Consider the following 13,223-nt stretch of genomic DNA (forward strand, 5'->3'; position numbering starts at 1 on the left):
AATTCAATTACGTGGTCTAACCTCAAAATACGAACTCATCAATTATTTGACCAATTATGTTTGCTGGTTAAATGTCTACTTTCCCGGACTTCCCTGGTGGCGCAATGGTTAAGAATCCACCTGCCAATGCAGGGGACGCAGGTTCGATCCCTGGTCCGGGAAGATCCCACATTCCACAGAGCAGCTAAGCCCATGCGCCACAACTACTGAGCCTGCGGTCTAGAGCCCATGAGCCACAGCTACTGAGCCCACATGCCACAACTACTGAAGCCCACACGCCTAGAGTCCTCTCGTGCTCTGCAACAAAGAGAAGCCACCGCAATGAGAAGCCCGCGCACTGCAACGAGGAGTAGCCCCTGCTCTCTGCAACTAGAGAAAGCCCGCGCGCAGCAACGAAGACCCAACACAGCCAAAAATAAACTAATTAATTAATTTTAAAAAGGTCTACTTTCCCACTAAACACATCTTTGTTTTTACTCTTGTGGACCCAGTACCGAGCACAGGGCTGGGCGTACAGCAGACAGTAGATATTTGTGGATTGTCCAAATGAACTTAAAACTGAAGAACCATTAAACAGGCCATTTTCAATTTACAATCTCAGCTTTAACTGAAGTGCAACTTCATTGGTTAGGAGAAGTAGCCAACCTTTCATGCTCAAAAGAGTCTGAGGTTAACAATTTGCAAACAAGTAAGAATTCAGAGAAGCAACTGGAGACGGTGCACTTTGTCCTCGGGCTCTGGTGTCACAAGATGAGGTGGGGGGGGCAAGAGGGCCCCTGACGGCTGTCTCCGCGCCTGCGCCCGATGGAGACCCAGGGCCCATCCTCGGTCTGCTGTCCACCAGCTGTGTGACCCCAGCCCGGGCTCTCGAGCGTCCGAGCTGTGCTGCCTCATTTGTAGGTCAGGGGCTGCAGTGTTGATCTCAAGAGGTCGCAACCACTCAAGACAGAGATCACACAGGCAGGTGCGAGAACAGAGCCTGAAAGCTGGGGGCTCACGTGTCATAGGTGGTGCAACCCCCACGTCCTGCACATAGGACAGAATGAAGGAGGGAAGGCACCCAAGGTACCTACTGCAGGCATTCCATGACGCTCATTTCCAAGGGAAAACCCGATATTCCTTGGAATCTCAGGCAACTAAGTAATTCACAAAGAGCGTTCACTTCAAAATCTGAAATCAGGAAATCCTTTCAAGAGGCCCCCACTCTCCTTCTCCTCACCACCAAGCAGGTGGCTCTGGGCTCAGCCTGCAGGTAGGGACACTGTCTGAGCCAGGCAGGCTCCTCCATGTGCGAGGCTGGGCCCGCTGCTCCTGGGCCGAGGGACAGCTGCCCGGAGCCCTCCCCTCCCCTCTGCTCGCCCTCGACCCAGAAGCAGGCAGGGCCCACACACCCAGGACTTGGACTGGGGGTCTCAGAGATGCCTTCCTGTAGGGGACAGAGCGTGACTCTTGAGGTCAGCGTTTAGACAGCCAACCACCGCCACTTCCAGCAGAGGCTCCTCTGGCCAGTGTGGCCCCAGGTCCTCGAAGGCAGCGGGGTGCGCAGAAGCGCCAGCCAGCTCGGTGCCGGGGGAGGCCCGGAGCTCAGGCCTGTTGACCTCACCCGCAGTCATGTTGCTGAGGCCGGGCTGCAGCCGGAACCCTCCCTGGGGCCTGGAGGACAGTTCAGGGTGGAAGTAATTCCTCACAATGCAGGACGAGGCAGATGCCATGCAAACCCGACTGCGCCCACACCTCGCAAGCAGACATGCCCACCTTCCATCCTCATTCCTAAAGCAAGCCCGGCCCCGGGGCACACAGAGCAGCCCAGGGGCAGGAGGCCCAGAGGCTCCAAGAGGACCCCAGGGAGGGCCAAGGGGACCGGGAGGACGGGGCCAGCTCGTTTCACAGACACTGCCCACCTGCTCACCCCCTGAAGTCCAGGCTGTCCTGAATAAATTTCAGCAAGCCAGATAGTTTTCTAGGGCAGGTGGGTGAACACCTGCCTTTTAAGAGGGCAGAAAACTGTCTGTGAGCGTGGTCCACTGGAGGAACACCGAGGGCTCAGAGAGGCACCCCAGCGGCCCCCATGTGCCGCCAGACAGGACCTCGCTTTGCCAGCCCACCGTCTATGCCGCCAACTTAAAAATGATTACAAATTACATGTTAGGATAAGCTCATGTGGAAATCAAAGTGCACATTAGAAAGCTTGGCTGTGTTTGCTCACTGGTTAACAAACGCTGGGCCAGTGGGTGGGCAAGGAAGCCCGTGCTCACGGCCATCAGTGAGGGGCTCAAGGGCACCCAGGCCTGCCTGGGGCCCTCGCTGTCCGGTCACGGTCCCTCCAAGGGGAACAAGCTGCTGGGCAGACCGTGGCTGGTGTCCAGCCTCCTCTTACCCTTAGATGCCAGCCTGGCCAGGGCCTGGCTCCTCACACCAGCTCCAGGAAGGGCGCGCTCATGGAGACAGCCTTCCCATGGAATTGGAGCGCTGGGGACTCTGTCCAGACCGGTCGTCAGCTTCCAGCGGCCTTCTATTTGCCCATTGTGCTGAGGTTCTGCAAAACCTGTGTGTCCACCTGAAGGTACATCACTGTCTCGGAAGGAGTTTAACCCACTCCCAGATATGCTCCATTAAACCCGCTGCGCTAGCTGGCAAGGGGGGCAAAGTTCAGGAAGTGCTTGCTGGGCTTTTCATAGTCAGATCTCAAAACAGAGCGGCTTTTGTTCTTGATTTTCTAACCTTTCTGATAAGAGTCTGAACAAAAGACCTATTTCTCCATCATCTTATTAAGGCCAAGAGTTGGAGGAGAAGGGAGGGCCAGAGAAGGCACAGCAGAGACCATGCTTATCGTTCCGCTGGCGCCTGCTCTCTGTGACTTTCGCATCGCCCCTCTAGAAGTCCTGACACACGCGCGTCCCCGCGGGCATCAGGTCCTCTGCCAGTCCGCCCTCCACCTCGCTCAGACTCTCAGACCCGGAACCTTCTTCTCATTACCAGAACGTCAGCGACAACCCTCATTCACCGCCCCGCCCTTCCCCTTCTCAGAATCACCACTTTCTCCTGGGGAGAAAAGAATCAGAAACTTTCTCCTGGGGAATTCCCTGGATGTCCAGTGGTTAGGACTCTGCGCTTTCACTGCCGAGGGCCCAGGTTCAATCCCTAGTCAGGGAACTAAGATCCCACAAGCCATGTGGTGAGCCCCCAAATTTTTTAAAAAAATTTTCTCCTGGGAGCTCTCCTACAAGCTGGGGCCAAAGGGATGCTCAGTCAAACACCGGAAGTCACGGGTCCCCCAAAGCGTCCCCTGCAGGAAAGGACTCGGGAGCAGCAATCCACCAAGTGTTACTGCATAGTGCACCCTGACCAGCACTGCTGTGTGCCCAGCCAGAAAGTGTTCAACAAAAGGCTTATTTATCTCTGAAGATCGCCAGCAGAGGGTCTCCAGATGTGGTATTGGATATAATACACATAATCTTCACTCATATTGTTATGGGACTTACTGGGATTACACGATTCAAAAGCTTTTTAAAAAACAGCTTTCGGGCTTCCCTGGTGGCGCAGTGGTTGAGAGTCCGCCTGCCGATGCAGGGGACACGGGTTCGTGCCCCGGTCGGGGAAGATCCCACATGCCGCGGAGTGGCTAGGCCCGTGAGCCATGGCTGCTGAGCCTGCGCATCTGGAGCCTGTGCTCCACAACGGGAGAGGCCACAACAGTGAGAGGCCCGTGTACAGCAAAAAAAAAAAAAAAAAAAAAACAGCTTTCTACAAGTTTCTGTATAGCACCTAATTCCACTCCCCTCAAAATTACATCTAAAAACCTTGAAAAGGGGGCTTCCCTGGTGGTGCAGTGGTTAAGAATCTGCCTGCCAATGCAGGGGACACGGGTTTGAGCCCTGGTCCGGGAAGCAACTAAGCCCGCAGAGCAACTAAGCTGTGTGTCACAACAACTGAGCCTGTGCTCTAGAGCCCGCGAGCCACAACTACTGAGCCCGCGTGCCTAGAGCCTGTGCTCCACAACAAGAGAAGCCATTGCAATGAGAAGCCCGCGCACTACAACGAAGAGTAGCCCCTGCTTGCTGCAACTAGAGAAAGCCCGTACGCAATGAAGACCCAACACAGCCGAAAATAATAAATAAATAAAAATAAATACATTTATAATAAATAAATAAATAAATAATAAAAACCTTGAAAAGCATAAAAACACACGGAGGAACTTTTAAGACCTAACACTGTATGATTCTAACCAGCTCTACGACATTCTGAAAAAGCAAAACAATGGAGACCGTAAAAGATCAGAGGTTGCCAGGTGCTAGTGAGAGAAAGTGACAAATCTGGGGAGCAAAGAGGATTTTTAGGGCAGCGAAACTGCAATGGTAGATACATGTCATGAATTCATCAAAACCCACAGACCGTACACCACCAAGAGTGAACTCTAATGTAAACCATGGCCTTCAGTTAGTAACAATGTATCGACATTGGCTCACCCTTTATAACAAATGGAAGATGTTCACTGCGGGGAAACTGTGTATGTGTGAGGGGTGTAATGGGAACTCTCTGTACCGTCTGCTCCATTTTCTGTGGAGCAGAAAACCTAACACTGCTAAACTGTGAAGTATATTAATTCTTTTAAACCAACCAAAAAACTTAAAAAGAAATATTCCCTCCTTGTTGAAAAAAAAATTAAGATCTAAAAACCTGAGAAGCATTCCTGCTGCATACTCTGAAACGTCTGGTTCCCACCCACGTCCTCGGAAGGTGACAAGCGCGAGGTGGGGGCTGGCACACCTGAGAGTTGAGGCACCATAAAGGTGGGAGGGCAGGCTTCCCTGGTGGCGCAGTGGTTGAGAGTCCGCCTGCCGATGCAGGGGACACGGGTTCATGCCCCGGTCCGGGCAGATCCCACATGCCGCGGAGCGGCTGGGCCCGTGAGCCATGGCCGCGGAGCCTGCGCGTCTGGAGCCTGTGCTCCGCAACGGGAGAGGCCACAACAGTGAGAGGCCCGCATACAGAAAAAAAAAAAAAAAAAAAGGTGGGAGGGCCACACTTATGGGATGCCAGGGGGGTCCACCGTGCAGAGGACAGGAGCCAGCGGTCGGATAGCACCCCAAGTCTGCTCCTCCCAGGCTTCAGGAGGCAGCCCCAGCGTCAGCGGGCCTCACACTTTTGGATCAAATGTGTTGATGCCTTTTACTATCCTGAGTAACAAAACTCAATGTACTAGTTCCCTGTGGCTGCCAATTTCTTTTTTCTTTTTTAAATTTAATTTAATTTAAATTTTGGTGTTTTTTTTTTCCTTTGGCTGCATTGGGTCTTCGTTGCTGCACGTGGGCTTTCTCTAGTTGCGGCAAGCGGGGCCTACTATTTGTTGTGGTGCACTGGCTTCTCATTGCAGTGGCTTCTCTTGTTGCGGAGCATGGGTTCTGGGCACACAGGCTTCAGTAGTTGCAGCACGCAGGCCCTAGAGCACGCAGGCTTTAGTAGCTGTAGCACATGGGCTCAGTAGTTGTGGCTCACGGGCTTAGTTGCTCCGTGGCATGTGGGATCTTCCCAGACCAGGGATCGAACCTGTGTCCCCTGCATTGGCAGGTGGATTCTTAACCACTGTGCCACCAGGGAAGTCCCAGGGCTGCCAATTTCTAAGTACCATAAACTGGTGGCTTAAGACAACAGGAATATATTTTCAGAGACTTGGAGGCCAGAAGTTGGAAATCAAGGTGTCAGCAGGGCTGAATTCTTCCTGAGGCTCCAGAGGAGGACCTTTCCTGCCTCGTCCAGCTCCTGGTGGCTAGGGGATGTCTCGGCTGGTAGCCGTGTTCCTCCAGCTCTGCCCACGTCTTCATACCACCTTCTCTCCCGTGTGTCATCTCCCTTTCTCTTCAAAGGACATTGGTCACTGGATTCAGGGCCCACTCTACCCAGCATGATCCCATCTTGAGATCCTTAACTTAACGAGATCTGCAAAGACCCTTTTCCCAAATAAGGTCACATTCACGCGTTCCGATGTACCTTTTGGGGGGTACCATTCAACCCATGACACCCACATACACATAAAATACAAAGAATCAATATAACGCCATGGAAATACGAGAGAACGAAACGGACGACATTGATGGTAAAGTGTGTGCTGGTGTGTCAACGGGCAGGAGAGGTCTGTTGCTGGCCGACCACTAAGTGAGGAGACGGGGTTCTCTAGACGCTCTGAACAAGAAAAGCAGGCTCTCCCCTGACCTAGCTGCACTTGTGGAAAGTTCAAGGTGTGTCGTTCCACACAGAGCCTTCCACGCCTCGCCATCCCACAGTCTCGGGGTCTGGCAGCTGACTTGACAGCTGACACGTCAGGGTCCTGCACACCCTCAGCCCTGCCCGGCCACACCATGCCTCACAGCCAGCACGCGTCCCAGCTGGGCACTTGGCCTCCATGTACCAGGACTGGGCCTGGCACCACCAGGCCACACACAGAATGAACACACCAGCTGTTGCTGAATGGGGGACGCAAGGTGGGGTGGTCCCTGCCCTCAGGGGCTCAGGCCCAGGTGGGACTCTGGGACAAAGCTGTGAGGGGTGAACGCTCCCAGGTGGCTTGGAGGCCTGTGCTGGCAGAAGTGAGAGACAGTCAGGAAGTGAACCTGTGTCATCTGAGGGGTGACTAATACCTGGGCAGTTTCTCAGAGCAGGGAACAAGCTACAGAGACACAGAGGAGGGCAGTGGGATCTTGTGGGGTGTTACCATTCACAGGGACTCTCAGAAGCTCTTCATTTCACAAAGGAGCCCGTGCTCTGGCCTTGCTTGGCAGTCTGGCAGAAGGGGACAGCAATGTCACAGGAGAGCCTGTCCCTCTGCTGACAACAGGCCACCAGCCCCGGGTGCACAGCAGGGTGAGCAGACGCCTGCCAACCACAGCGTCCCCACCAGTGTCAGAATGAGCCCTGCCTGCCTGCCCTTCATGGCATTCCCCACAGAAACAGCCGTGGAGATGACCAAGAGGCACATGAAAAGATGCTCAACATCATTAATTATTAGAGAAATGCAAATCAAAACTACAATGAGGTATCACCTCACATCGGTCAGAATGGCCATCATCAAAAAAATCTACAAACAATAAATACTGGAAAGGGTGTGCTGAAAAGGGAACCCTCCTGCACTGCTGAATGTAAGTTGATACAACCACTATGGAAAACAGTATGGAGGTTCCTTAAAAAACTAAAAATAGAGCTACCATATGACCCAGCAATCCCACAACTGGGCATATACCTGAGAAAACCATAATTCAAAAAGAGACATGTACCACAATGTTCACTGCAGCATTATTTACAATAGCCAGGACATGGAAACAACCTAAATGTCCATCGACAGATGAATGGATAAAGAAGATGTGGCACATATATACAATGGAATATTACTCAGCCATAAAAAGAAACGAAATTGAGTTATTTGTAGTGAGGCGGATGGACCTAGATCCTGTCATACAGAGTGAAGTTAAGTCAGAAAGAGAAAAACAAATACCATATGCTAACGCATATATATGGAATCTAAAAAAAAAAAAAATGGTACTGATGAACCTAGTTGCAGGGCAGGAATAAAGACACAGACACAGAGAATGGACTTGAGGACACGGGGTGGGAGGGGGAAGCTGGGGCAAAGTGAGAGTAGCATCGACATATATACACTATCGAATGTAAAATAGATAGCTAGTGGGAAGCAGCAGCATAGCACAGGGAGATCAGCTCGGTGCTTTGCGATGACCTAGAGGGGCGGGATAGGGAGGGGTTGGAGGGAGGCTCACAGGGACGAGATATGGGGACATATGTATGCATATGGCTGATTCACTTTGTTGTACAACAGAAACTAACACAGTATTGTGAAGCAATTATACTCCAGTAAAGATCTATTAAAAAAAAAAAATTTGTGGGCACCAACGAGTGAAGCAGGATTTAGGTTACATGAGGAAGACAGCGTGTATCTGTCAGATGCCCGCTCAGCTCTCCCGGGAAGACCACTTGCCTCAAAGGTAACGAAGTCATCGAACTCCTCGGGGCAGGCTGGCGGCTCCTCGTCGGGGGCAGGCGTGACGCTGCAGAGCTGGCCTTCGGGATCTGCTAGAGAAAGAAGACCCGGCTCAGCAGGTGGCCCAGAGTATCCCCAGAGAGGTCAAGCGGGAAGGTGTGTGCGTGGTGGACGTGAGCGGGACCTAGACTGGCCATGAGAAACCCCGGGGGAAGGAGGCAAGCAGTGCAGCCCCGGGGAAACAAGGCTTTGGGCCAGACTCCACGTTTTATTTATTTATTTTGGCCACGCCACGCGTCTTGCGGGATCTTAGTTCCCCAACCGGGGACTGCACCCAGGCTCTTGGCAGTGAAAGCGTGGAGTCCTAACCACTGGACCGCCAGGGAAGTCCCACACTCCACGTTTTAAAGAATCTGTCTTGTCTGGGGAGGTGTCAGTGTGATAACATCTGTCCAAGGTGCTGGACCCATGGCAGCTTTTATTTTCTCCCTTTTTACTTAACTTTACCTTCTACAATACATTTTATTTTATAATAGGTTTGAAGGAAACGCTATCATTTCATGCTGGATAACGCTGACGTCAGCACCAGAGACCCCACTTCTCAAACATGAGCCCACAGCAGCGGCCCTTCTGCAGGAAAAGCTCTGCTCCCACGGCCTCTAGGCAATGTCAGGGCATAGCCGGTCCCAAAGAGCATGCAAGACGCCTATGTTTCCTGAAGCTGCTTCATTACTGTGATATCATAAGAAATATTTATTTGGTCTTTGTCTCCATTGGTTCCTGGCACAGAGCTCCAAAAACCCCGGGGATTTCCTGAGTGCAGGGGTGAAAGGAGCATCTTTTATTCATAACAAGCCCCTTTCAGCCTTACCTGGGTTCACACCAGTGAGGTGACTCTGAGGATGGGGGCTGGTTGCCAGGGGAACTTTCAGCCCCACTCCTGACCTCTGACCTCCCAGGATGGGGAAGGGCTGGAGACGCAGCTATCTCCAACAGCCAGGGATTAAACAGTCTTGCCCGTGTAATGGAGCCTCCACACAAACCCCAAATGAAGGGGTTCAGGGAGCTTCCGGGTTGGGAACACACTCAGATACCATGAGGGTGGCACATCCCAAACTCCATGGGGACAGAAACCTCTCCATGCCAGACCCTGCCCCATATACCTCTTCACCTGGCTGTTCATTTGTAACCTTCATAATACCCTTTATAATGAACTGGTAACAGTAAGTAAAGCGCCTCCCTGGGTTCTATGAGCCATTCTAGCAAATTATCACACCTGCAGAGGAAGTTGTGGGAACTCTCGATTTGCAGTCAAGTCAGACAGGAGGGAGGGTGACCCGGGCACCTGGGGAGTTGGTGTCCCAGGTGGTATCCACAGAGCACAGAGGACTGCGTGGTGAGGAAAATCCACAACACAGATCACAGCAGTGACTACTCAAACACATCAGTTCCTTGTTGAGTGTGTTTCACGTGACCTAACAAAACATCAGTCACTTATTTGTATGGAGTAGAGGCCTTTGAGGGCCAAGTGGACCAGCAAGCCTCCTGATGCTCCTGCGAAAAGGACTCTGAAGGGTCAGCAACGGCCTCCTTAGCCAGAGGACGCTCTTCTCTGGCATCTGGACACCACGCCCACAGCTGGGCTCTGAGGCTTGGGGCCACAGGACAGTCTGCGGGGGGGGGATGGATGCTGCTGGACCCCTCAGTGGCAGGACATGTGGCTATGTCCTGTTTTTGAAGAGCTCTCAATTTGAACAGAATAATCATGCTTCCCCTCGACAATCAAGCAGATTCAAACGTTTACACGTTCAGTAGCTGTGAGATGCTGCTCCAAATTCAAGACTGCAAAAGCCCTTTGGCTGCTTCCGTCTTAAGAATCACAGGTGATGGAAACAACCTAAGTGTCCATCATCGGATGAATGGATAAAGAAGATGTGGCACATATATACAATGGAATATTACTCAGCCATAAAAAGAAACGAAATTGAGCTACTTGTAATGAGGTGGATAGACCTAGAGTCTGTCATACAGAGTGAAGTAAGTCAGAAAGAGAAAGACAAATACCGTATGCTAATACATATATATGGAATTTTAAAAAAAAAGTGTCATGAAGAACCTAGGGGTAAGACAGGAATAAAGACACAGACCTACTAGAAAATGGACTTGAGGATATGGGGAGGGGGAAGGGTAAGCTGTGACAAAGCGAGAGAATGGCATGGACATATATACACTACCAAACGTAAAATAGATAGCTAGTGGGAAGCAGCCGCATAGCACAGGGAGATCAGCTCGGTGCTTTGTGACCGCCTGGAGGGGTGGGATAGGGAGGGTGGGAGGAAGGGAGATGCAAGAGGAAGAGATATGGGAACATATGTATATGTATAACTGATTCACTTTGTTATAAAGCAGAAACTAACACACCATTGTAAAGCAATTATACTCCAATAAAGATGTAAAAAAAAAAAAAAAGGGAATCACAGGTACTTTTGCTGCTGTTGCTTTGTACCGTTTTCTCCAGGGGAGTGTAGCTCAGACAGTGGCTGGAGTGAAGGAGCCTCAGAGCGTGGCAGGCTGGACCTGGACCTGGACCCCGTGCTCGCTGCCCACCACGCCAGCCCACAGCCCTGCAGCCCCTCATTGGAGGCCTGGTCTTTGATGCAGGTGAACTATGGCAGAACCATGGGGAGAGGGTGACTGTGGACGGAAGCCTTTGGTGTCTGGGGCAGGGAAGGAAGAGGACCACTTACCCAGGCGCAAAGCTGTAAAGCGCTAGGCTGACTCTGCCTATCTTTCCACTTTCAAATGTTAAGTCTTGCCTGCACTTCCAAAAACTGAAACAGAGAATTCAAAACTCTCAGAAAGCAGCCAATCATCTTAGCCACAGTGGACATGTGCTCAGATTCCAGGGGTGGGTCCTGCCCCATGCAGTGGAGGAACATGTGAACACAGGTCGCATTTCTACAATCTCGATGGGAACTAAATATGGTTCTTCTATCAGTTTTCTCAATTAAGTATCAGTTTTTACTGTTTATTTATCTTATTCTTCCAGAGCCTGGGGGTGGGGGATGAGCCAGAGCAACAGCCCATTTGTAACAACCCCCCTTGATTTCATTCTATTCCTGAAACGAGGCCTGTGGCGAGGACTCCTGCGCTCCTCTGCAAAACTGGGTCAGTACACGAAGTTAGCGCTCCACTCCCAGACGCAGAACGGAAGCCTGACAGACACGACAGGCCGACCATGGCCATGGCAGGCGTGCCAGCAGGAAGACGTGAGGTGAGCTCTGGCTGAAAGCAGTTCAGGTGATCATGCTCCGAGTTAACAATTTCAAAATCGTCTCTGACTTGTTTTCATTCTAATTTTATTTTCACTCTCCATTCCTAACAAAAGTTAAATGATGATGTCAAATTACCAAAAAAAAAAAAAAGGAGAAGCAGGGGGATTTCCCTGCTTCCTGGTTAGGACTTTCCCTGGTTAGGACTCCGCAATTTCACTGCCAGGGCCTGGGTTCAATCCCTGGTTGGGGAACTGGGATCCCACAAGAAGCGAGACCCCCCCAAAAAAAAACCACACACAAGAAAAACAAAAAAAACGAAAAGCAGGGCCCACAGCCCTGACCCACCCAGCAGTTCACCCACTGTGTGGGGAGGGGCGTCCCCACCAGCACTGCCCACTCCAGAAGAGGCTAAGTCTCCTGAGGCACCCAAGCTGCCCAGCCCAGCCCCCTGGCCTTCCTGCAGCCCCAAATGTGCAGCGTGGCCCCAGGTCCCCTTCCCAGATGCTCTCTGGGAGACCTGTGTGCCCCCAGCTTCGCCGTCCCCCGAATCCCATCACTTCCCGGGGTTGTCCGGGCTGTCCTCCACTAGAAAGCCAGCTCCACAGGTGCTGTGTCCCTGAGCCTGGAATGGTCCTCTTGGCAAAGCCAATGGCCCTGACAGGTCTCAGCTGCCCCCTCCCACAGCCGCAGCCCCTTCGTCTGCCTGATTCAAGCTCTCATCACGGCAGCCTCCCCTTAGCCTGCCCACCCGAGGACCCCACCCTATCTGCTGGCCAGGCTGGGCCCCTGCCCAACCCTGCCCCCCACCCCCCACCCTCTCTGCTCCCTCTGGCACACACTTCAGGAGTGGAGTCTGCTCTGCATAGGCTAAACTGGGGCGGGGGACACCAGCTGCAGTGTGGCATCACGCTGAGACCGAGCCTCACCCTCCCACACCACCGCGTGGGACGCTGCTGTTCCAGAATATTCGTGCCACTGAAGAATCACAGCACCACTTCCTGGAGCATTCAGGCTAACTCCGGGACAGCCTAAGAAGCTTTTATTTTTAATTACAGTGGAAATGTTACCAAAAAGGAATGCAAAAATAATGAGACTCAGTGATGTGTGTGGGCCCCAGAGGCGGAACTTTCACCAAGTTGTCCTGACCTGGGGACTTCCCTGGTGGTCCAGTGGTTAACAATCAGTCTTGCAATGCAAGGGACACTGGTTCGACCCCTGGTCGGGAAACTAAGATTCCCACATGCCGTGGGGCAACTAAGCCCATGCGCCACAACTAGAGAGAAGCCCGCGCACCGCAACGAAAGATCCTGCGTGCCACAAGACCCGACGCAGCCAAAAACATAAATCTATTAAAAAAAAAAAAAATAGTCCTGACCTGGAGGCTCTGATTCAGCAGGAAGTGAGGACAGGAGGGCCCCCAGCTGCAGGGGGAAGGGCCCAGGCCAAGGCAGGGAGGGAGGAGGGGTGTGGCGAGCCCCATGTCAGCACCAGGTGGAAGGCTGACCACAAGGGACAAGCAGGACCCAGGAGACAAGACATTCTCAGACAACCATCTTCTCTCACCAGGTTGATAAATCTATGCACACGAAACTTCGAGACACGTGCAACCAGGGGACAGCCTCGGGGACAGTAGCTGGCACCCCTCCGGCTCAAAAGATGGGGGTCACTCTGCTCCCACGCCGGGGCCTGACGGGCTGGTGGCTGAAGAGCTCTGACAGTGCACTGGGTCGTGCCCGCCTGGTCATGAGTTTTCCAGGGAGCACATTCTGACTCCTGAGGCCCAGGGTTGGGACCCCCTAGGTCACGACCCCCCAGGAATTCCTACAGCTGAGCTTGCTGTTTCTTGTCACCTGTGGGCCTATCAGAACAGAGCAGCCACTGCCCAGCAACAGAATCAGGAACGTGGGCTCAAAGAGGCTCAGAGAGGGCCTCAGAGCCACACAGATAGCCCCGGCACCATC

General features: G+C 52.4%; 1 protein-coding gene across 3 annotated transcripts in view; it reads right to left on the bottom strand.

Annotated features, from left to right (window-relative positions):
• The window catches only part of RAB11FIP3 (RAB11 family interacting protein 3), an 81,398-nt gene that overhangs the window by 23,560 nt on the left and 44,615 nt on the right, over positions 1-13,223 (bottom strand). For 2 of the 3 annotated variants that reach the window (XM_060078488.1, XM_060078487.1), the window contains exon 3: positions 7,985-8,079. In XM_060078488.1, the coding sequence (XP_059934471.1) occupies positions 7,985-8,079 (95 nt within the window). The remainder of the gene's footprint in view (positions 1-7,984; positions 8,080-13,223) is intronic. The other variant, XM_060078489.1, reaches the window with a different exon arrangement.

Source organism: Mesoplodon densirostris, chromosome 16, assembly GCF_025265405.1.
Source record: "Mesoplodon densirostris isolate mMesDen1 chromosome 16, mMesDen1 primary haplotype, whole genome shotgun sequence".
Lineage (NCBI taxonomy): Eukaryota > Metazoa > Chordata > Mammalia > Artiodactyla > Ziphiidae > Mesoplodon > Mesoplodon densirostris.